This window comes from Nuphar pumila, chromosome 3 (genome assembly GCF_984573655.1).
Source record: "Nuphar pumila chromosome 3, dmNupPumi1.hap1.1, whole genome shotgun sequence".
NCBI classification, from domain to species: Eukaryota; Viridiplantae; Streptophyta; class Magnoliopsida; order Nymphaeales; family Nymphaeaceae; genus Nuphar; species Nuphar pumila.
In genome coordinates, this window is record NC_143251.1 from 34,315,421 (window position 1) to 34,342,029 (window position 26,609).

The window sequence follows — 26,609 nt, forward strand, 5'->3', positions numbered from 1 at the left end:
ATGGGGGAGAAAGGAAGAGAATGAGGAAGAACCAATTGGGAATTAGAAGGAGGAGGAAGAGAAGAGAAGAGAAGAGGGAGAAGAGGCCTGCATTTTCTCAAGAGGGAAAAACATATTCCATGACTAAAAACATACTATTTATACTAAAAAAATTAGGTTACACATTTTTTTAAGAAAACTTCAATTAATTTTCAAAAATTTTAAAATAGTACTAAAAAAATGTGTTTCACAGAAAGGACTCTTCTAAACCGAATGAAATACTAATTAAACATTTTTAAACTAATTAGACTAAGAATTTAAAAGTTCTAAACAAAACTAAACACTAAAAAATGAAGATAAGAGTTTGAAATATGTGATTTTACCTTTATTTTTTAATTTAAGGAAGTTTCTAAAAAAAACACTGATAATAATGAGCTTTTAATACGATTTTTTGATGGATCATGCATAGAATAGCATGAATAAAATGCAAAATATATGCATGATCACTTATGATTTATGTTACCTTATGATTAAGTTTGTACAATAATATTTTTATTTCAATTCATTTGAAGTCATATTCTACATGGGGTTTGTAGTATGCAGACCTGGATCCAAATCCAAATATGAATTGGATCTAGTCTAGTTTAGAGTTTTTAGTTCTATAACCCACTCAGGGTTATCCAATTCAAAATCCAAAATTATTTTCGTTGTGTATCGATCCTCTCATTCAAGTTGGACTGTATTTCAAGAAAAAAGTGGTTGCAAATTTTTACTTATTCTGAGTTGAAAATTCTGGGGTGTTACAGAAGAGCCGTAGCTAATAATGTGTCCAAAAACTTTTAACTACAGCTTCAACCGTGCTTAAATAGCTGCATAGGGTGTACCCTTTTAACTACGGCTACAAGGAGCAGTAGTTAAAAGTTCTTTTTGAGTATTCGTTATAGCTTCAGGTCGTAGTTAATACTCTCCCACGAAACATTTTAGGGGGCAGGTAAAAAAAACCTTATATTTTTCTTTTTTCATTCTCCCTCAAACTCTTCTTCTTCTTCAATTTCTCACCCTTTTGTTTTTTGGGGGTCCTTCTCTTTCCAATGTAGTTGTAGGTGTAAGAGATGACTTCACAGTGAAGGTGAAGGGAGTAGACATCGATCCTAAAATCACATCCACCATTTATCCTTCTCTCTTTCTCGTCCTTTCAACATTTCTCTCTCTTTGTGAAGGAGGAGGTGGAGGAGCTGCCATAAACCTTAGCCGTCTAACCCTATTTGACATCCTCAATTAAGATCCAGACCGTCCATCGAGAACCTGGTAAGAGTTTGGATGAAACCCTAACTCGGTTTTCCCCTTTTTTGTCTGTTATGGAGTTTTCGCTAGATTATTCTCATGAAGATATATATGGAAAATGCAGTTTTTTGTTTTCGATAAAGCTTAAAATTTGACTTCATTCATATGGAGACTTGGAATTGCATGCTAGATCAGAGTGAAGAGATGGTTTTGTGTGTAGATACTACTTTTTTCCTTGAAATTTCCTACTTGATTCTTATGGGTTTTTATTTTATGATTTGGGAAATCTGAATCTTGGTGTAATTTGGTGCTTATTTTCTCTTGATACGTTTGGTTTTTTTGTTTGATGGTGATTTGCTATTTGATTATGATGATATTTCTGCTTTTGATACAAAGAAATATGGAACTATTGGATCGAAAGAGGTGGAAAAGAAAACCAAGTAGAAAAAATGAATAGAAAACCCCAACAAACATGCAACATTCAGAATGGGTGGCGTTTGAGGGGGATTGTTATTGTATAAATGACAAATTTTGCTGTGCAAGTTATAACATATGCTGATGTCATTTTGAGTATACATCCCTAACAAGCAATAGGTTTGTTGTGCCTTTTTTCACCAACATCTAGTTGTTATATCTAACAATATATGCCAGAATTTAACAGCCAAGCATGGAATGCCAGGAGATAGTTACTTGCCCTGATATTGTTCCAATCAAATCATGACATTTTGGGATCTGAATAAAGCTTATATTCACCATCAAGCTATGAAACAATGAAATAATCTTGAAATGACAGATGACTGAAGAGTTTGCAACATCTTGAGATTTTTATTTAATTTTTTTTTTAAAATAAACAACGAAAACCATTTTAAACTTTGGTTTAAAACTGCGGGTGGGTTACATTCTAGGAACCATAATATAAACAAGGACATGATTAAATTCAAACATGCATTATATACAAAGTCCTTTACACAAAGTCCAGAGAGTTAAATATTTAGGATTAAAAATTTAAAAATCCTAAAGTATTTGTGAGATCTTGGAAATCTTGATTCTTCGATGTCGCTCCCATCTAGTATCCACTGCAAGGCATCCTATACTTGAACCTATATTTTCCTATAACACGGGGTCAGACTTGTGACAGTCGCGTAAGTAAATACCAATTACAGCTAACTTAAAATATCAAATCATATTCAGGAATCATGATTTAACTCTACTTATGCAATTCAGATTCAGATAATAAAAATAAGCACAAATGCATTAAGTATCATGCAAATAACCACTCATGCATTCAATACAAATAACAACTCATACATTTAATGACATTGTCTACTTTTTTTTTGCAAGTAATTATTAGAGTTTTTGTTTCGATATTTATTAACCCTGCAGGTACTCGCAAGCCGCTAGTCATCGTACAACCGAGACCATCTAGGGGTTTATTATGACATGTGAATTTTAATTACCCCAAATGACTAGTATACAGATCCCAAGGGAAACAATTTACAACTGGGAGAATTCCCCCAAGGGTTACTAAAATGTTGATTTGGATGCATTCTGAAACTTCTATAGAAGTTGGGGCGGTCACTTACCCCGGTCTTCAAAACCTGCGAGTGACTAGAGACCCATGAGAATCTATCACTCCCAAAAACATTTTCACATGTCACTAGAAGCTTGTACCACCTACCCTCTCCAAGGTAAGCCACAATTGTATTATGTCATGTTTTTTCATTAAGTTTTTTAACTCGTTCAATGTTGCTTTGTATATACAAACACTTCACCTATGAAGGCAGAAAACATTTTAAGTTTATGTGTAAGCATGATTCATTTAACAACTTGTACATAAGAAAAATTTTAGTACAATGGTATTTTTCAACAATAATCACATGCTACACATTCATCAACAAGCTCCATGGCAACAAATGTTGTTCGAACCTTGGCCATAGCCTAGCCAAAATAATTCATTTCATAAACAATAATTTTAGGCATTTTAATTCAAAGTCTATAGGGTTTCATTAAACCCTAATCTTATTATTGAACAACAATCTTTATAATAAGCATTCAAGGCATACTAACCCAAATTAATGCATGCAAACATGATTTAATATATGTAAACACGGTTCAAAGGATGCGAACATGGATCAGGATATGCAACTATTCATGCTAACATAATTTACATCTACAGATCTAATACAAGTATCTAGAATATATTTAACATTTTAAATTACAAGCTTTTGGTACAATAACTTACTTTCATTTTCATGTAGTAACCAGTATATCGAGTTAGGATAAAAGGATCACTATTGCTAGTATTCTGGTAGAAATTTTTATTATATTAGATTATGTTTTTCTACTAAATTTTGGGCAATACCTGCCCTATATATAAACTAAAGAAGATCCTTTTAAGAACCTCTAAAAAATCTATTTTTTTTTAAATGATCTTAAATTTGCTTATAAAATGTTTATAGTTTCCTCTGTAATAACTCAAATATTTGAAAAAGGTCTTCAACTTGAATTTGAGTTATAAAATTTTTGATATGACTTTGCATTATAAATTTTTTAATAAAGGTTGTTAAAAAAAAATGATTCGAATATCTAAAAAGGGTTTAGAAATTTTTTGACAGAATTCTCGTTATAGAAGTTCAAATTTTTTGAAATATTTATAAAGTTTTTGACATAATTACTGCTAAAATAATTCAAAATTATTAAAATATTTATAAAATTTTTGCCAAAACTCTAGTTATAATAATTTAAAATTTCAGAAATATTTATAAAAATTTTGCTAGAATTACTTCTATAATAGTTCTATTTTTCAAAAAACTTTTAAATTTTTTTTCCAGAACTACTACTATTGTAGTTCTGAATGTTTAACAATATTTATAAAAATTTTAACAGAACCTCCCCTATATAGAGGCGGGGTTGGATTAAATTTTGGCAAAATTACCTTAATTTAAATCCAAAAAAAAATCCTAAGGGTTCAAAGAAGAAATAGAAGGTCCTATGAGTACATGCTAGGGTCTAGATAAAGAATACTAGTACTTACCTTATTTATAAAAATTTGGGCAGTGCTTCTGCAGTCAAATTTTGGAGTTTCTGCCAAATTAAGCAGAACTTTCTCTACTTGGACTCTAAAAGCCGATTCTGACCCATCAAGACTCCTTCGAGTAAACGAATACCGTACTTGGATAGAGGCAAGGGGCGCAAAGGGTTTTGACAAAAGAAATAAGAAATTCAATAGAGGTTTGGGTTAGAATTTCTAGAGAGAAAGGGATGGGGTTAGAAAGAGAGAGGAAATAGGAGAGAGAGAGCTAGAGAGAGAAAATGAGAAAAGAAAGTTGTGTAGAGAGAGAAAGGGATGGGGCAATATTTATAGCCCCCCAAAGGAGGTGGTGTCCCTCCCTGTGGGGCCCATACCCTCTCTTAGGTGTCAAATTTCTGAGAAGGGAGGGGGTGACTCACCCTCTCCCTTGCCACATGTCAGCTTGAGAGAGGGAGAGTGTCACCCTCTCTCTAAAATGGTGACACCTAGTGAACATGGTTTTGGAAAACCATGTTCTTCCATTGGTTTTTGAGGACATGGTTTTAAGAAAACTATGTTCGCTCTATTAAATAATAATAAAATAAAATAAAATAAAATAAAATATTAAACTATATTCTAATACCTAAATTTTATACCTGAATTGTTCTTATTCAAATCCCATACAACCAAAATGCCACTTGGGTATGGTAAATTACTATTTTACCCTTTAATGATTCAACAATTTACCTAAACTTGCTATTGGGGTGACAAATTACCATTTTATCCCCAACAATTTTATTAAATCCTTAAAAATACCTTTTTACCCCTTTATAGTTGAAGAATTTACCTAAATATGCCATTAGAGTGGCAAATTACTATTTTGCCCTTGATAATTTAATTAATTATGAATATGTCCCTGAATTGTGGAATTCAGTGTTTGGATCCAATAATTACTCAAATTAGAATTTTTAGACTTTAAATCATATCCAAACTGGTTTAGTATTCATAAAGACTTAATTTTTAGAATTTATTAAACATTGAAAATTTCTGGATATTACAGAGTCGATGGGGTTTAGGCATGCATTTTCTATATGGGTTTCAACTGCACATTAAATGTTTACCCCCTTGAGGACTGATTTATGTCGGGCTTAAAAAAGCAAGGCTGATATTTTTATATGATAGGCTTGTTTGTGGGTTTTTCTCTTCTAGAGGTTACTCATGATGTAGGAATCAGATGTTCCACTATTTAATTATCCATTGTTTTTAGCATATTTGCATTTGAGATTTTTCATCTATCCATGATTTTATAGTCTAGAACTGCTATAGGAATGATGGTGTATTATGACATGACCTTTCTGTATTTATTAGAGATGCAAACAGTTCAGATTTCATTTCAGAAAATACATTGAGGAGTCAGATTTGGTCGGATCTAAAACAACCAAAATTTGCAAAAGCTCTATCATGAATTTGAACCATTTGCAACGCTAGCATATGTGTGTGTTACTCATCTTCTCAACGTGTATTATGTTTTAAAATGATACTCAAGATGACGCTTCTCTATTTTCAGATGTTAGTCATAATCAACTTATACTATTTTCAGATGAACTAGTAAACACACCATGATATTAAAAAATGAGGGCAAAAAATCTTCTCTAGATGACACAATATCAAAACATGTTCTTCCAGTTGTTGCAACTCATCCTCATTCACAACCTTTGAGCACACACCCTTGAAAAATGTGCATCTTAATAAGCACTGTAATGACCTTCTTGGGTAATGTCTTTCTTAGTGCCAAAGGAAAAAATTGATGCAATAACATATGTCAGTCATGACTTAGGCAAAAAGTCTTTAGCTCTTTCGTACGTACACATCATGACATATTTGCTTAATAGCTATCTAGAACTTTTATATTCTTTAACACTTCACAAAATGTAGTTTTCTCCTTCTTGCTCATAGAAAAGCATGCAACAGGTATGAACACTCTAGTAGAATTAGCATGCCTTCATGGATGAAGTGCATATCTTATATTCATTGCCTATAAATTGTGCTGAGCATTGAGATGATCCTTTGACTTCTTATCTATGTTCAATAACGTTCTAATGATGCATTGCAAACATTCTTCTCGATGAGCATGACATCCAAGTTATGACGAAACAAATTATGCTCCCAATAAGGCAACTCAAAAAAACATTATTATTCTTTCTGTTTTACAGAAGTAAGTTTACCAAGAATTGAGATATATGCATCTATCAATTCCTACAACACGATTGTGCCCGGAAGAGGAGCTGGAGTTGTATTCATTTCAATAGTGTCATCAAATGTATGTTTGTCCTATGATATCCATGATCCATAGGCAAAAACCAATGATGCCCCATATAGCATATTTTCTTGATGTTTTTTAGCTGCATAGACAAGTTTGTTAACTTCCCTTTTATACTCCATCCTGATAGATCTACATATCCATGGAAATCATTGATAGTCCACATCAAAGTTGCATGTAATTGAAAGTACTCTTTATTTAATACATCATAAGTGCAAACACCATTGTCCCACAATATCTTCAACTCTTTAATAAGAGGTTGAAAAACCACATCGATGTATTTTTTGAGAAATTGTGGTACAAAAACAAGTAATGATATCATCATGTAAGACTGTTTTATACATATCCATAGATGCAAGTGGTATACAATGACAATGACTGTACATATGTTGTAAGTGGTATTCAAAGTTCTTTAGGGATTGAAACCATCGCTTGCCAATCTCAGTCTAGCATTAAGACTATCAACTTCAAACGATGGATGTGAAAGATCAAAAGATTTTCATATATATGAGTATGTAGGATGCCTTAAACTACCGTCCTTGATGCACCCTTCAACATGCCATCTCATTTTTTGAAGGAGTCGTTGTTGACATAAACATCTACAACCTTAGAATTAGAGAAAAATATCGCAAAAGTCTTCGCAGAAACATTGGTAACTTTCTTGCGATATGTTGCATCACCTTCACTCTCTCTCCATCTTGAAATTCTAGGACATGCATCTATTTTTTGTAACTCAATCCTAGTTTCCCAATGTTTTTCTCAATCTCATAATAATCCTTAGATACTTGTGCACCAACATGAAAACATTCATGCAATAGCTTCAACAACATATCAAAGAACTTATTACTCCACCTGTTAATGAATTTTAAATAGAACAAATACATGAGAAAAGATAGTTTAGTAAACTTCTACCATCTAGGTTATAATTCTTATGTGTTATCATTTAGCAACCTAAAATATGGATCGCCCTCTAGATTTTCACCAACAGGTACCTCATCTACATGATCATCGACTGTCGGATTTGGATGTACTCCAAATCCATCCGCTATCAACTCGTCTATATCATCTGACATTTCAGTTGGTGGATTTGGATGTACTTTAGACGTTTCAACTGTCTGATCACTTGCACGTGGTCTCATAGATTCATTTTGAAAACACTAGTTGACATAGCTTTTTAGAAATCCATTACATGTTATATGATCAAACACACTTTGCACTGATTGCCACAAGAGGTCGACACACTTTTGACATGGGCACTTGAGATTTCTCTGGGTATTACATTATTGTTTTGGGCAAGTTCTAAAAAATTCTTAACTCCTTTCAAATAGCGACCAAGGTCTCTCCTATGAAATGAAGGTTATCGAGGAAATGCCATTATCAACTTGTAGATAAGGCAACTAAAACAAATACTTTAAAATACCTTACAATTTGGATCCCAATTCTGTCATCTATAATGCCTGCACACTTCTTCAGATATGCACAATTTCAAAGAGTATTGTCAAACCGAGTATCACACAAAAAGATTAAAATACTATATATATAGTTATTTATATATTAAATTAATTAAAAAACCTCTATAATCTAGTTATATATAGATACATATATATTAAATTGCAAAGCCCCTAAATTCTAAGTCATACATGAGAAAATAATTAAATTAAACATATGTTCACTAAATAAATTATAAAATTAGTAATTTAAATGCAAAATTCCTAAAATCTAAATCATACTTGAAAATAATTTTGGATTAATCATGCATTCACTAAATAAATTATAAAATTAGCAATTAAAATGCAAAACCCCTAACATCTAAATCATACTTGAAAAAATAAATCAGATTTAAGATGCATTCACTAAATAAATTATAAAATTAGTAATTAAAATGCAAAATCCCTAACATCTAAATCATACTTAAAAAAAATCAGATTTAGCATGCATTCACTAAATAAATTATAAAATTAATAATTAAAATGTAAAACCCCTAAAAATCAAAATCTCGCTTAAAAAAAATTAGATTAAGTATGCACTCACTACATAAATTATAAAATTAGCAATTAAAATGCAAAACCCTTAACATCTAAATCATACTTGAAAAAAAATCATATTTAACATGTATTCACTAAATAAATTATAAAATTAGCAATTAAAATGTAAAACCCCTAAAATCTAAATCATAGTTGAAAAACAATCAAATTTGGCTTGTATTCATTAAATAAATTATAAAATTAGCAATTAAAATACAAAACCCTTGAAATCTAAATCATATAAGAGAAAAAAATTTGATTTAGGATGCATTTACTAAATAAAATACATAAATATCAATTCAAATATAAAATCCCTAAAATCTAAATCATAATTGGAAAAAAAGGATTAAGCATGTATTCACTAAATAAAATTTTAAATTAAAAATTAAAATATGAAACCTCTAAAATCTAAATCATACTTGAAAAAAACAGATTTAGTACGCATTTACTAAATAAATTCTAAAATTTATACTTAAAATGAAAAACATCTAAAATATGAATAATACCTGAGAAAAAAATTAGATTTAGTATGCATTCACTAAATAAATTACAAAATTAGCACTTAAAATGAAAAAACCTTAAAAATCTAAATCATGATAAAAAAAATGCATTAAGCATGCATTCACTAAATAAATTATAAAATTAGCTTTTAAAATGCAAAACCCCTAAAATCTAAAATATACTTGAAAAAATTTGATTAAGCATGCATTCACTAAATAAATTTCTAAACTAGCAATTAAAATACAAAACACTTAAAGTCTAAATCATACTTAAAAAAAATTGAATTAAGCATGCATTCACTAAATAAAATTTTAAATTAGTAATTAAACTATAAAACCCCTAAAATATAAATCATACATGAAAAAAAACCAAATTTAGCATGCATTCACTAAATAAATTATAAATTTAGAAATTAAAATATAAAACTCCTAAAATCTAAATCATACTTCAAAAAAGAAATGGATTAAGCATGCTTTCACTAAATAAAGTTTTAAATTAGCAACTAAAATACAAAAACTCTAAAAAAAATAAAAATAAAAAAAACATTGTTGATAGTGGCAGGTGGTAGTAGCGAGTGTGGGTGGTGGCCGATGAACACAAAGGGAAGGAGAAAGAGAGAGAACACAAAGATACAAAGAGAAGGAGCTATCGACAGTGAGAGAGAAAGAAAGAGAGAGGGAGATGTCGACAACATTGGTTGCCGGTAAACATAGATAGGAGAGAGAGGGAAGCCACAAATATCAAGAGAGGCCGCCAACGGTGGCGGTGAACACACACACACACACACACACACACACATATATATATATATATATATATATATATATATATATAGATAGATAGATAGATAGAGAGAGAGAGAGAGAGAATTTTAGAAGTCAATTTTTTGTAAATCAGTATTTTTATACTGGCACACTTTTCATGTGCTACAGAAAAAACTAATCTTTATTGGCGTACTAAGTAGATGCACAAAAAAACCGTTTTGTCTGGCGCACTTCTTCGGTGCGCCAGAGAAAATTTATTATACTAGCCAATATAACTTACTTTTTCACTAAAGCTAAGTATACTAGTGCCTGTGAAAGAGATGTGCAAATATACTATTTCTGGTAGAGACACTTGTCCCAACTTTCACGCTTTTCCAAGCATAAGAGCCAACAAAGTGTGGCCTGCTAAATCAAAGGGAGGCATGGTGTGAGTATGTAGCTGTAACCAACTTGACCCAAGGGCTGTTCAACTTCGTAATGGTTGACCAGGCCAGTTTTGTGAGACTGGCCTTGTTGACTTCGGCTAATGCTCTAATTCCCAGCCCCCCCTTGTTCATTTTGGCTTATACAGAAAAGCCCGGTTAGGGAGGTGAATCTTCTGTTGCTGACCAGGGCTAGACCACATGGAATTATGACATGTAAAACTTTATTCTTTACATGCTCGAAAAGCAATAAACATCTAAGGACACGTCTGTGCTTTTGGAAATGGGTTAATGTTTGCTATCCTCATGGGTTAGTGAAAACTGTAACATATTTGCTTTTCTTAATGCTTTCAGCACATCTGACTCTCTAAATGCGATCAGTGCTTGGATGACGTTTTTTTTAGGTTGTGTAAAATTTTTCACGGGTTGAAAAAAATCAATGTCTTATAATGTACCAAATTTTCAACCCTCAAAAATGATATTTTTACATAAAAAATATGATCCAAATGTCGATTTCTACCAATTTGATCATGTTGAACACATCTATGAGGTAGATTTGGTCAAACAATTACCAAATGCTTTACCTTTGGAAATCACCATGATGCTTAGTACATATCTGTGGTCTACTTGACTATTTGCATATACAACATATAAAACTGATTGGTTATGAAAACAAGAAATGAGACTTTCTAAAATTCATGTTAAACAAAAAATGTGTTATATATATAAGAATTAGTAATTTTTCTTAATAAAATATGTGATGACATTAACTAAAAATAAAGTTGGTTGTGTTTTACATAAGTGCATAGTAAGGATATATGTGTTATTCAAAATTTTAATCTTATTTAAAAAGCTAAATTTTGTATATATTTTTAATTTTAAAAGAATATAATATATTGGATGAAATTGAGAATTTCAAAATTTAGTATAACTAAAATATTTTTTCTTATTTTTTGATTTTATCTAAACCTATGTTGCATTTAGATACTTTATTTATGATACTTAATATTTTATTAAAAGTAAGCTTACTATGCACTTATAAAAGAAATGAGTTTCCCTTATAAAGTAAGTAGGTTTCACATGTGATGTGAAACAAGTTTCTCACTTAATGGGAAACAAGTTTCTCATGCATTTTTAGAATTTTCTCACAAGTTTTGAAACACTAGGTTTTCAGTTTCAGAAACAGTTTTTCTCGAAATGAGTTTCCCACGTGTAAGTAGAGTTTCTAGCAACTCTGGAATGGGCTTCCAAAAGACTGTCCACAAAGGCTCAGAACACTTGGGTAGGTAAGTCGGCTTAAGGCATTTAAGTTGAAGGATGTTGAGAGTTTGATATCCAGAGTGTACATTCTTTTCTTTTCTGCAAGGCCAAAGCCAACAAGAAACCATTCTTCACGGAAGAGGGAGAATGATCAACAAGTTTTTGTTGGGATAAACCACTACGTTGGTGGTGGTTACCCACGATGTGGGTAACGCTCCCTATAAAGTGCCCCTTTCGTTAAACCTGCATAATATCAGAGGGAACAATTACACAACCGTTCCCATTTTATGTTTATAAATACATGGTATCATGAGCGACCCTGGTGTGCGAAAGAGGAATACAGGGTCTACTCACCGGCTGCCTGAGGAAGCATGCGCTTGTAGTGGTTGCAACCCGGCTGAGCAGAGAATCTTCGGCGACCTCCCTTTTCTGGTGACCACCGCAGTTCAGCAATGGCGACATCAGGTACGCAGCCCTCTCCTGTGCGATTAAACTGTTTTAAATAATAGTGTTTTTGTTTTTTCTCTGTCACAGGGGAGGCGTTGTCGGAAACCGACTCAACAATGGGTTATGGGCCCACACCACCCCTCTGCTACGAGGGTTCGATGGTGTTTTTGGGTTTTCCGGCAACTGTCGCCATTGAGCGACAGTGTTTTCCGGCAACTGTCACCGTGAGGCGACATGTTTTTTGGAAGAGAGGCATCACTGTGGGGCGACCTTGCATGTTGTCGATAGCAGGTCGCTGTGGGGCGACATGATGTCACCGACAGCTGGCGACTGTCACCGTTGGGTGACAAAACAAAAAAAAAGGAGGCTTACCTCAAATTTTGGGGGTTTTCAATCGGGCAGGGTGCGTCGACTGCCCATGGCCTCCTTCTCCATCTGGGTGTTGCAGAGCCGACTTCGCTTTCATCGGCGACTATCGAGTCGTCGGAGCTCGGCAACCGGCATCACTGGTTGTTTTTTTCCCCCATCATCGAAAGAAAATGACCGTCGGGTCACTGACGATGGAGGAACTCCACCGGTTACCTTACAGATTGCCGGCAATCGTGGGATTGCCGGACCGTCGGGGCTGACAACAACCTTTTCTCTCTTCGACTGGAGAAGAAAATGCAAATAGGGTTTGAAAAACTCTATTTCGCATATAAGGTTTCTTTTTTAAACTGTTTCGGGTCGGGTTCATTTTCTGAATCAGACCTGCCCACCCGAATCCGATCCATAAAGTTGATTTGGATCAGTTCAGGGATTCGGGTGGGGGACCCGTTTTTGTTTAGAACCCTGACCTGTGTGGATTTTGGGTCTGGATCGGATCCGTGATTAGATTCGATCCATATTATCTGACCCGATCCAAGAATATTTTTTGGATCGGATCCGTTTCTCGGGCAATGAATCCTAATCCATATGACCCTGACCCGTTATATTTTTAGATTCGGATCAGGTATGTGAGATTTGTTTTTGGATCTCTAGAACCATATCCTATCCATAAAGTCGCTTTGGATTGGGTAGCGCTTCTGACCTGGATCTGATGACCCGTACCGACCCATGAAGATAAATCGGGTTGGGTCCGGATTCAGATCTTCGGGTCTTAGATCCCGAATCCGAAGACATTCTCTGGATCGGATCCTGGTAAGTCGGACCTGGTTCTTTTAGTGACTGATCCAAAATTTGATTAAAACCGGATTATATGGTTTTGGATCCGTCAGTTTGACAGAACCGGATCCGGATAAGCTATAACTGGGTACGAACCGTTTCAGCCAGTTCAACCTGTTTCTGAACCGATCTGGATCTCTCTGGAACCAGTTCTCAGATAACTGAGACTGGTTCACTACAACAGAGACCAGTTCAAAGTATAACAGGACCGGTTCGGTACATTCTGAACCGATTCATAGCTTGATTTAACCGGTTCATGGGTTATTCAACCGATTCATTCGATTTTAGGACCGGCTCGTGGGTCATTTAACCGGTTTATATGGTTTTAAGATCGGTTTGTGGATCATTATGACTGGTTCATCCAGTTTTTGGACCGGTTCATGGTTCATATGATAGGTTCATCCAGTTTCGAACCATTTCAAGGCATTGTTTAAATATTGGCATCAAGGATAGTTAGATAATTTAGTGTATTCATGTCACCAAAGTGACTGAATACACATATGTAAAAAATTTTGTACTATCATACGATTTTAGCAAATATTACTATTGTACTTATATTCATGAAACGATAAATGACCCAAAGGTAGTTTTATCATGTTTGGAATTTTAAGTAGGGTAAAATAAGGTAAATGTGTTGAGATACATCACACATGTGTATCCAAAGGTAACTTGTGTTGATGGTCTAACTTCACAAGAACCTTAGTTTTACCGAATATGGTCGGTAGGCGAAGTGGTTTCGCGTGTCGGAGCTCTTACCAAAGTAGGACTCCGATGACCCCCTTCACTCGCCTTGAAATAAGCATATCAAGGGCCTTTATTCTTTTGCTTTTTTCATTAAATTTTTAGTCTCGTACGAATGCTTCTTGATACGTGTCTTTTGTCATGCAGTTTCTAGTTCTGTGATTTTAGATGACTCAAGCTCTATACTTTTTCTTGATGGATCTAATTTTAGTGATTGAAAAGAAATTATTCTTTTTATATTAGGGTATATGGATTTAGATCTGTCCCTAAGGATAGATGAACCCGCTGCCCTAACTGATCAGAGCACTGTTGATCAAAAGATTGCTTTTGAGAAGTGGGAGCACTCAAATAGGCTTAGCTTGTTGCTTTTGCAATCTAAAGTAGCTAAGAATATTTGTAGTGCTATCCCACAATGCAGAACAGTGAGGGAATTTCTGAGTGTCATTGAGGCACAATTTGTGAGTTCAAACAAGGTCAGAGCCAGTACCCTGATGTCAAAACTCATATCTATGAAATATACTGAAGGGGGAAACATTCGCCAGCACATTTTGGAGATGAGGAACATAGCGTCTCAGCTAAATGACATGAAGCTCTTCATCTCTGATTCTTTCCTAGTGCATTTAGTTCTAACGTCCTTACATTTGGAATACATACCTTTCAAAATCTCTTACAACACACATAATGATGAATGGACATTCAATGAAATTATGTCCAAGTGTGTTGAAGAAGAAGAGAGGTTGAAAGGGGAGAAGGTGCAGAGTGCACATATGACTTCTCATACATCTAAGGTAGGACTAAGGAAGACTGCATTTAAGAGAAATGTTAGGAAGAAGCCAACTGGAGATAAGTCATCCCAAGATAAGCAATCCAACTCTGCTCCCATAAAGTGCTTCTTTTGCAACAAGAAGGGACACATAAAGGCAGATTGCATAAAGTATAAGAAGTGGTTGGAAAGGAGAGGTAATTTGTCATTTGTTTCTCATAAATGTAATTTATTACAAATTCCTGAAAATAGCTGGTGGATTAATTCTGGTGCTAATGTTCATATTTCCAACTGTCTACAGTTGTTCCTGAGCAGAAGGGAACCAACAATGCATAAGAAAAACATCTATTCGGGAAACAAGATGCGTTCACATGTGAAGGGTGTTGAAACCTGCAAGATTACTCTGGATACAGACGTAGTTTTAGATCTTCATGATATCTTTTATATTCCATCGTATAGTAGAGACTTAATTTCAATTTCAAAGTTAGATAAATTTGGATATTGTTTTAAGTTTGAAAATTCCAAATTGTTTATATTCAGAAATTGAATTGAAATTGGTTCTGCATGAGTTTATGATGGTTTATATAGATTGAATGTGAAGATCCAAACTCCGGAGTCTCTGACTTCTGAATACGCATTGGTTGGAAATAAACGTAGCTTGATAAATGATAAATCTTACATGCTTTGGCATCGAAGGTTGGGTTATATCTCTGAAAAGAGAATCAAGAGACTCGTAAATGAAGGGATCTTGAAATCTCTAGATTTTATCGACAATGACCCATGTGTTGATTGCATAAAGGCTAAGCATACAAATACATATAAAGAGGGTGCCAAACGCAGTAGTGAGATATTGGAGATAGTCCATACGGATGTATGTGGACCATTTTTCCCTTATTACACAGGCGAAAAATATTTTGTCACCTTTATTGATGACTATTCTCGGTATATTATCTCTACTTGATCTTTGAAAAATTTGATGTTTTTCAGATGTTTAAGGAATTTAAGAAAAAAGTATAGAAACAAACCGATAAGGTTATTAAGATAGTCAAGTCTGATAGAGGAGACAAATATTATGGTAGATTTACTGAGATGGGGCAAAGGGAAAGACCATTAGCGCGATTTCTCAAAGAGGAAGACATTGTGCCTCAATATACCATGCCTGATAGTGCTTATCAGAATGGTGTAGCTGAAAGGAGAAATCGTATGCTTAAAGAAATGGTCAGAGCTATATTGAATTATTCAACACTTCCCATAAAGTTGTGGGGTGAAGCCTTAAGGACTGTTGTACATATTTTAAATAAGATCCCTACGAAATTTGTGCCTAAAACTCCTTACGAGCTGTGGACAGATAGAAAACCATCACTGTCTTATATGCACATATGGGGATGTCCTGCAGAGGCTAAATTGTATAACCCCCACATTAAAGCCTTTGATCTAAGAACAACCAGTGGATATTTCATTGGTTATCCAGAAAGATCAAAAGGGTACAGGTTTTATTGCCCATCTCACTCACCACAGATTGTTGAAACAGATAAGGCAAGGTTCCTAGAAGATGGTTCAGTAGGATTAAATGCACTTCAAAGCCTTGGTTTTGAGGAAGTACATGATCCAGTTTTGTCACCTGTTAAGGAAAACATCGAAAGATACCACATTGTTATTCCTAATGATGGTGTGGTTAATCATTCGATTATTAATGTATAAATCCAAAGTAAACCTATTGTGGACAATGCGGAAGAGCACAGACAGAATGATCAGGTTCAATCTGAGCCTGAAGAACGACCTGTTTGGAGATCCACAAGGATTAGGAGATCTGCCATACATCCTGATTATGTGGTGTACCTTTAGGAGCCTGGTGATTTCATAAATATGAATGATGACCCTTTGACTTTTATAAAAGTTGTTGAAAGCAAACAATATTCGCACTGGATAGAAGCCATGAAAGAAGAGTTAGACTCTATGGCTAAAAATCAAGTGTGAGATCTTATCACATTATCTAAAGGAGTAAAGCCCGTACAGTGTAAATGAGTCTTTAAGACCAAGAAGAATTCCAAGGGTAACATAGAGACATAAAGCAAGATTGATTGCTAAATGATTCACCCAGATGGAGGGCATTGACTATAATGAGACATTTTCTCCTGTCTCAACTAAGGAGTCAATGAGGATAATTCTGGCCCTCGTAGCTCATTATGACTTAGAGCTACATCAGATGGATGTGAAAACAATGTTCCTCAATGGGGATCTAATTGAAGAGGTATACATGGAACAACCTTTTGGTTTCTCTGAAGACGATCGTTTGGTTTGCAAGCTTAACAAATCAATATATGGACTTAAACAAGCCTCGAGACAGTGGTATATGAAATTTTCCCAAGTTATTGTGACTTTCGAGTTTACAGAAAACATTATTGATCAATGTATATACCTTAAGAAAAGTGGGAGTAAGTTCATTATATTGATGTTGTATGTAGATGCCATTTTACTTGCAACCAACGATATAAAGTTGCTTTCAGAGACAAAACAATTTCTTGCATCACATTTTGATATGAAAGACATGGGTGAGGTTGCTTATGTTTTTAGCATTGAGATCCATCGAGACAGAGCAAAAGGTGTTTTACGCCTCTCCTAGAGATCATATATAAATAAGGTGTTAAAGCGATATGGGATGGAGAATTGTTCTCCTAGTTCTACACCCATATCAAAAGGTGATAAGTTGAGCCTAAAGAATTGTCCACAGAATGATATTTACAAAGCACATATGAGTGCTTATCCATATGCATCAGTTGTTGGCAGCTTGCAATACGCGCAGACATGTTCTCGACCAAATATTTCTTTTGCAGTAGGGGTGCTTGACAGATTTCAGTCTAACCCAGGTTTACCCCATTGGAAGGCTGTGAAGAAAGTCTTGCGGTACTTGTAAGGGACAAAAAACTATATGTTGACGTATCATAAAGTTGATCACCTCGAGGTCATTGGCTACCCAGATGCAGATTTAGGAGGATGCCTTGATAGTAGAAAGTCTCTTACTGGGTACATCTTCTTACTTGTTGGGGGCGCAATCTCTTGGAGGAGTGGGAAGCAGATGACCACTGCTGCCCACACCATGTAAGCAAAATTTATTGCATTGTACGAGACTACTTCGCAGGCTATATGGTTAAAGAACTTCATATCACACTTAAAGGTGGTCGATTCCATTGGGAAGCCACTGAAGGTCTACTGTGATAATGAAGTTGCAATGTCTTTTTCGAATAACAACAAAAGTACTACGTCATGCAAGCATATGGAATTGAAGTATTTTGTTATTAAAGAAAGGACGAAGAATCATTTAGTGCATATTGTTAATATTGGTACCAAAGAGATGATCGCTGATTCTCTTACTAAAGGGCTAACACTGAGATTATATTCCGAACATGTAATGAGGATGGGATTGTTAAACTCTTTTTGACATATGCACATAAATAAAGTGATCACTTTCAGTCTTTTGATTCTCATTATGGTTGTTGTTAATCTCATAAGGATTAGAGATTCAACTAAAGACCTATAGAATAGAATAAAAAGGTCATTCTATTCATCAAGTTATTTCCATAAAGTTTTATGGTTAAAGGGTTTATCTTCAGAACAAGTGGAAGAATGTTGGGCTAAACCACCATGTTGGTGGTGGTTACCCACGATGTGGGTAACGCTCCCCACAAAGTGCCCCTTCCGTTAAACCTGCATAATATCAGAGGGAACAGTTACACAACCGTTCCCATTTTGTGTTTATAAATACAGGGTATCATGAGCGACCCTGGTGTGCGAAAGAAGAATACAGGGTCTACTCACCGGCTGCCTGAGGAAGCCTGCGCTTGTGGTGGCTGCAGCCCGGCTGAGCAAAGAATCTCCGACGACTTCCCTTTTTCGGTGACCACCGCAGCTCAGCAATGGCGGCATCAGGTACGCAACCCTCTCATGTGCGATTAAACTATTTTAAATAATAGTGTTTTTGGTTTTTCCTTGTCACAGGGGAGGCGTTGCCGTAAACCGACTCAACAATTTTAACACTACAAACATTGAAACAAGGAACAGTCAATGTGGCACTTCTCATCCCCTTACAAGGCATGCAAACAAAACCAGTGGTTTCTTCTTGTCATAAAATAAAAAAATAAAAAAAAGGGTACATTTATCTCTCTGTAGCCAAGATAGACCTCATGTTTTCCTTTTTTCTAAGACCAAGGAGGGACGACACCACTCAGTCAATTGACCTTAACAAGAAATTAAGGGCATGCATGAAAGCAAGGAAAGTAATTCTCACAGAACAAAAAAATTTGTCTATTAGAAGTTTTGATATGATAACTTTCCTAAATAAAATTTTTTCACTTGTTTGTGTACCAATGTGAGAAAAATAAGAGAGACCTGAAATGGTAGTGAGTAGGAGGAAGATGAAGATGGAGAAAACACTTCTTGTAGTAGCCCCATGAGATAAGATGTGTTGCAGGTGAATTGCCCTAATCAAAAGAATTTTTGATAGAAAAAAGTCCTCCACCCCCCAGTTAGAGAATTTTTTTTCTATCAAACATCATACTTATTAGAAAAACTTTAAAAAAAAAATTCTTTCGTTTAGAATTATTAAAAAAGTTGTCATTTTTTTCTTTTTCTTACATGCATATTTCCTTACCATTTTGTCGCTTCCATATGTGCACACATACTTCCAAAAGCCTTAGAAGAAAAGGTTGTTGGCATCGCTTGGTCAAAGTTGACACTTGCCATTCCACACAATTTTCGTTGAGACTGGATCAAGTCAGTGACTCAGCAGTACCCCATTAAGGGTCCCTCCAATGACGTTCATCCATGAGATGAATACCATCCAACCACCATGGTTTGATCACCCATGTCATAGATTGATTCCACTACTTTTTAGGGTTGTTAATGCTTAAGACCAACATTATTTAAGGCATATAAAAAAACAAGCGTCTGAGAGCAAAACACAATGTGAGGGTTTTTGTACGTTCATTACGTGGATGGCCGGCATTGGAGGGACCCACGATTGTAATGCCATCATGGGTATGATCCCCTCGCATTTTTATTGTGATATGTATGGATATAACCTAAAAAAGTACTAAGCACTGTGTATGTTTTATCACCAACCTTATACACTATGTAGGTACTAGGCATTTCAGCATTTCTTTCACAAATCTAACCTTTCATATGCATTCATCATAGATTATTTATTAAAAATTGACACTTGAATCATGTTTTGTTTTTTTCAATGAATAAATATGATTTTGTGAGGCTTGAAATATTTTATAAAAATGATTCCTACAAAATCAAGCACATAAATACACTGGTATGATCAAAGAAAAAAAAAATCAAAATTCCTAGTTTATACGAGAGTTCATAAGATCCATGTGTGCAAGTAGGGATGGCAGTGGGGCGGGGCGGGGCGGGGCGGGGCGGGGCGGGGCGGGGCGGGGGACAAGGTCTCCACCCCCGCCCCGCCTCAAGATTTTAGCCTCCACCCCCACCCCGCCTCCCTGGCGGGGATGGATTTTATCCTCCACCCCTGCCTTCATCCCCGTTTCATGTCATCCATCCCCGGTTCAAACGAGGATGAGGCGGGGAGGGGATATTGCGGGGAAAAGTGGTTGGGGCGGGGTTGGGGTGGGGATAAGGCGGGGATCGGGGCGGGGAAAAGTGCACGTCCATCCCCGCCTCCACCCCTGGACGGGGATGGATTTTAACCTTCGTCCCCGCTTCCATCCCCGTTTCATACCCTTCATCCCCGGTCCAAACGGGGCGAGGCGGGGCCCCGCTTTCCCCGGGTCCACTGCCATCCCTATGTGCAAGATTGCATTACCCTTTCAAGAATCTGAAACAACCATTATCAACGTCATCACACTAGGAAAAATAAAAAAACTTGAAAACTCTCTCATGTTTCGACTCTTTTTTTTTTTGATAGAAGTTGTGGGCTACCTAATCATCCAGCTATCTCAATTGAACCCTTTTATGTTTAAACTTGCAGCGATGTGAACATTTGCCATGTTTATAGAAAGATAAAATGATGAGGGCATTGACAGCAAAGTTGGTTATCACCTATATCACAGGGATACGTCATTTTGGAGGTGTGTCACTGGTGACACGAGTGGACATGCTTGGACACACAAGACATGGACATTGTCACATATGGATATTATTTTAATGTTTTTATAAATTTTTATCATTTTAAATAATATGTTACTACAAATACACACTGCATTAAAATAACAAAAGTTTGTTTTTAATATATAAAAAATTAAAAGAATCCGGCCCCTAGAGTCGCCTTTTTTTTTTTTAAACAAATTTGCTTGTTGTACTCGTGTCGTGTGTTAGGTCGTGCCAATGTCTTTGTGTCATAGGTTATTCCTCAAGGCATGTAAATTTAGTAGGTCAAACTCAGTTTGGATGTAGGCTTTACTGAATCCGGTCTAACAGATCCTTATTTAATCTGAACTCAAGTCTCGGATTCGGATGGAAAAAAATGCAGTGTGCTGAATCCATATCCAACTATTATCTAGGATATACTTATATCCTTCAGGTTTTGGATTCAGTTTCAACTTGGATCCAGATCTGAATCCGGTTATTGATCAGATACACCTTCTTCTATCAATCCAACTAAATGGATTGAGATTCAGTCGGATACTTGAATCCGAACCGTTGACATCCCTATCAAACCACAATCAGGTGTTTGCATGCCAATGGAAGTGGAAACCTACCAAACTACGAGCGCCAAGAAAGACCCACCTAGAGACAAAGTGTAATTTCTCATAAGGACGACCGTCCATCCTCTAAGAATACCTCCTATCCTGTGGATAAAAATTTGGCTGTTAAGATGCATCGCTCTCTTGGCTTTGGCTTTCAAGTTTTAGAACTGTGAAGTGAAGTCGACTGTGCAATTCTGTAGATAGCAGAGACGTAGCCCACAAGGCCTCCATAGTCCTCACCAAATGAGGACAAGCCTATATTTAGTCTTCCCCTCCTTCGAATCAATCACCTCTCCCCTGCGGTTTCTTCTCTGCATTGCCCTGACCATTTCACTCCATCTTTATATTCTCTTCCTTACATCACCCCCAATTTCTTCCCAGCCTTAGAGGCTCGTTTATTCTTCTTATAGTCATATCTCATCACCATAACCACCATCTTCACCTCTACCAATCCCATCCCATCTTTCTTTTTTTAATCCTTGCGTTTGGGATCTTGGTCTTGATCATAAATTAGATATGAAGGTATGTGTTCAAGAAGGTTCAAGGAAACTTTCTTTCCTTTCCATCTCGTTTATTAGATTGGTTTGCAATCTATTCGATGGTTGCTTTTGGGTTTTTGTGCAGAAAGTAGTTGTGAAACTGGATTTGCATGATGACAAAGCAAAGCAGAAGGCCATGAAAGCGGTCTCAACTCTTTCAGGTATTTGGGTTTTCTTCTTTGTTGTTTTCTGTTTCTTTTTTACCAAAATACTTGATGGTCTCAAGAGATCCTGATCAGATCACCAAAAGCTAAAACTCCAGGGGTATATGCCTAATGTTTGCTGTGTTTCTTGAATCTCCCCATCATCAAGGAAGCAACGCTAAAAAGATAGATTGGCCCCAACTTTTACAACAGTAATGAAACAACCTTTTGGGAGCTTTGACCAATAGAATAAAAAAGGCAGAAACTGAGCAGATCCCAAATAAAAAAAAATCATTGGGGTGAATAATCAGATTCAGTCTTTCTGTGTGTTCCTCCCCAGGTTTCTCATCTCCCCACCTCTTCCAAACCCATTACAAACTTGGTGGTCTGTGATAAACAACGCAAAGGCAGATGGTGATCATCACCATATATCATCCTTTGATTTCTATTGCTTTTTTTTTTCATGTCTTGTAGTGATGTTTTTTGCACGAAACAGGGATTGATGAGATCGCTATGGACATGAAGGAAAAGAAGTTGACAGTGGTTGGGGACGTCGACCCAGTGGATGTGGTGAGCAAACTGAGGAAGAACTGGCACACAAATATACTCACAGTGGGTCCTGCCAAAGAAGAGAAGAAAGAGGAGGCCAAGAAGGATGAGCCCAAGAAGGAGGAACCCAAGAAGGAGGAACCCAAGAAGGAGGAACCCAAGAAGGAAGAGCCTAAGAAGGAAGAAGCCAAGAAAGATGATGCCAAGAAGGAGGAGCCCAAAAAGGAGGAAGATCCCATGAAGAAATACGAGCAGCAGATAGCAGAGCTGGTAAGGGCCTACCAGGCCTACAATCCCCACATGACCACCCGTTACTATGTGACCAGTGTGGAGGATAACCCCAATGGTTGTGTTATCTGCTGAGTGCTGAGATACTATTTATAGATTATTTTTTTCTTTTCTTTTCTTTTTCTTTTTTTTGGCCTTCTTTTGCCCTGAAGGAAGTGAGAAACAATTTGTTGGTGGCTTGGAGGTTGTTCCAGGAGACATGGATGAAGAGAAACCTGGGTTGTGTATAATTTTAGATATGAATTTGTGTGCTTGTTGGATATGAGATTATGGCAAACTGATGACAGAGAATTGATGCCACCAATAATAAGGCTCTTTTTTCTTTTCAGTTTGTCTTTTTGGATTAATGAGGAGTCTCCAATTTAGGCTTGAAAGATCATTTATGAGTGGGATTCATGTTCAGGTACTGGATTGACTGCCCTTCTTTATTGTAGTTGGGAAGGCACCATTTAGTAATTTGAGTTCCATTATTGGGGTGTCTTGAGTTCCATCATTGGAGTGAATTGAGTTGGTTGGTGAATCATTCAGTTGTCACACACACACACACACAGAGAGAGAGAGAGAGAGAGAGAGAGAGAGAGAGATGGCTATGGCTCTGTTTGGAAACCGGCTGATTGGATGGACTTCTGAAGATGATTTACCAATACTGAAGAGGCCACAGGAGAGTTTAGGGCACACTCGAGAGTCGGATTGGCATGGCAATTGGGAACAGCTACCTCCTCACGGTGGTAGTCCATTTGATGAACTGGCGTTGGCAACTTCTTTGCCAATTCCTTCGTTTCCCATTTTTCTTGTCTCCCAAATGGGTTTAGCAGATGGGGATTCTGCATTTCCTCTCTGGCACCCTTCAGTAGAGTTTACAAACAAGGCCCGAAAGTGAAGTGTGGTACCAAATGTTTAGAAACTTTTTACACAATGAACTGATTAAGTATTCTGAAGCAATGTACAGGACAAGTTTTTAATTATCTGTGTGGGGACTTGAGGCATAAAACCTGACCAAGTTTATGAACTGCCAACTTTTCTAGTTCAGTAATTTGGTCATCATTAGTGTCGATGTTTGGAATGCAGTAATATTTGCCTTCTATTTTGTGTTGCGAAGGCACCATTTGGTACTCTGGAGTTCCACCATTAGGGCGAGTTGAGTTGGTTGATGAATGATACGTTGTCACACACAGGGAGAGAGAGAGAGAGAGAGAGAGAGAGAGAGAGAGAGAGAGAGAGAGAGAGAGAGAGAGATTGCAACATGTTAAAACCCAAATGAGAAACAGACATGACCCAAATGAGAAACAAACGTGGCTAAAAGTGGAAGCTGTGGTATTGTATGTTACAAAATTGTTAATCAATGACCTCAAAAACTAACTGTTTCCAAAGCATTGTACGTAACTAGTATTTTTTTTTTAAGGCAAGCTGGGGGTTAGACCGACCCCTACCAGTTATACAACCATACCACCCACTGGGTTTTGAACCTGCAACGTCCCTACACAAACAAGGTGACGTGCACTGGCTGCTCCTACCAGGCAAGCGGAGCGGAACAAGTTAGTATGGGTGCAGGGACTTGATGCATATTTGGATGACAGACACATAAAACCTCACCTAGTTTATGAACTACAACTTTCTATTTCAAGTCTACACTTCGATTGTGTTGAGTGGCAGGGGCAAGAATATGATCACCTGCTTCATCAAGTTGATCGATGTAAGGGATTAATGGGTGTTTATTAGGATCAGTAAACTTCTGTGAAATGGTTCTCCATGGCATAACGTATATGCATCAGTTCATAACCAACGGACTTGTCGCACGTGCGTGTGCATGTCGATATTACACGTGTGGAATATTGGACCCTTTGAATTTGCATCATGCACGACGACACTGTAACCCATGCATGGAGACAAGAATTTCTATGATGGCATTATCATCTTTTATTTGTTTAATTTTTAGCCATTGTCTAGATGGGTATTTCTCGTGATGACATCATCAAATTTATTTGTAGATTTCATATCACGTGGTGGGTGGTGCATTATCAATTCCTCACATAAATTCCACCTCTCCTTAATGTAGTATATGTCATCTTTGTGCACGTTGGCCTCCTTGTCATTTCTATATGTTAGAAAGGATGTTGGTATAGAGCCTCTTCACGAACAATACTGGAAGGATACACCAACTTACCCTTGTGTCCCTTTGTATACTATCCTTGCCGGAAAAAGTTACATGAGAATGGCATATCCCGTGTCGTATTAGGTCCTTGTGACATCCATCTCCTGGGGCAATATAGAAATATGAAACATGGATATATTTTGAGTGCTCACCCTCGCAAGGCTGGTTCATAGAAGCCTATTTTAATTATTTTTATGGCAGTGGACCGGGGAAGCCGAGATCCGTCTGAACAGTCTAGTTTGAAGCAGGGATGGACGACATGAATGGATCGAGAATGGAGGTGAAAATAAAATCCCGTGCAGGAATGGAGGCCAAGATGGACGGGCACAGATCAGGTCATGCTGAACATGAGCGTTTTTGCTCATGCGGACATCGTGGCCGTCTGTTTGCATTTTGGATGAATGCCACGTGGTTTTGTTGACTTTTGACCTTTTTAAAATGCAAATCGGATGGCCATGATGTCAGCATGAGAAAAAACGCTCATATTCAGCATGACCTGATCCGCTTCCAAGATGGACTTTCACTTTCTTTCTATTCCTATTAGTAAAATAACTAAAATACTTTTCGTTATTTAATAAAATTACATATAACTCTTATATGTATTTAATACTATATTTCTAACCCTAAATCCTAAAAATGATCATTTCAGCAGTTATCCTATTCCTTCTTCCAGTCACCGTGGTTGACCCTTTCGGCCTCCTTTCAAGCCTCTTTGTGCCACTCTGCGTGACAACTCGACCCCCTCGGCAGCTCAGCTTCTCTTTCTCCTCCATCTAATAAACACAACGGTAAGAGACAGACGATAAATTTGGTGAGATGCAGGAACAACAACGGGGATGGGGATGGGGATGGAGACGGGACAGAGGTAGAGGTCCAAAGTCCACCTGTCATAAGAATGACCAGAAATGGAGGTCACTATTTTGAAATGGGGGCAGAGATGGAGACCTTGTCCCTGCACCTGCCCCGGTCCACTGCCATCCCTATCTATAGGGGAACCATGTTCAAAGATGGATAAACATGCTTTATGTTAAATTCTAAATGTAAGCATGCATTGGTTCCTCTTGATGAACTTAGGCAATGCACAACTTTTTTCACACGGTTGTTCTACCAACTATAAAAGCTCAGAAGGCTACATGCTCTGTACCAAGGCTCCTCTTGAGAAAATTGTTGGATTTTAAATTCATCAAAAAACTTTATTTGATTGTTAAACTTGTTCGTGCTAAATCATTGAAAAGATCATAAATGAAACTTGATGTGGAAGCGTACCTGAATCCATTGGTGTAACGCTAGATCTTTTACGGGTATGATTTTACAAAACCTCTATACATGACCATACCTTCTTCTCTAAACCTAATGAGAGAGGGACAAATTTTTTTTTTTTGATGATGAGGAGGCAAAAGAGTACATCCACTATACATGGTTTGAGGACCATAACCTAATTGTAATCACCTTATGATCTATTTTCAATTCAACTCATCATAAAATTGAAAATTGACATATGAGGTCTCTG

The 26,609-nt window shown here is 36.5% G+C and overlaps 1 protein-coding gene across 1 annotated transcript; it reads left to right on the plus strand.

Moving 5' to 3' along the window:
- The first annotated feature begins 21,701 nt into the window (after positions 1-21,701).
- LOC149842545 (heavy metal-associated isoprenylated plant protein 39-like) lies at positions 21,702-23,173 on the plus strand. The gene is made up of 3 exons (XM_090001487.1): positions 21,702-21,950; positions 22,053-22,128; positions 22,607-23,173. The coding sequence occupies exons 1-3, from the start codon at positions 21,945-21,947 to the stop codon at positions 23,020-23,022; spliced, it is 498 nt and encodes a 165-aa protein (XP_089857613.1). The 5' UTR covers positions 21,702-21,944; the 3' UTR covers positions 23,023-23,173.
- The last annotated feature ends 3,436 nt before the right edge of the window (positions 23,174-26,609 follow it).

Bases quoted from the DNA above. Each gene is read 5' to 3' on its own strand.
- LOC149842545 (XM_090001487.1), top strand. The intron at 22,129-22,606 runs GTATTTGGGTTT...TGCACGAAACAG, and splicing joins AGCGGTCTCAACTCTTTCAG to GGATTGATGAGATCGCTATG.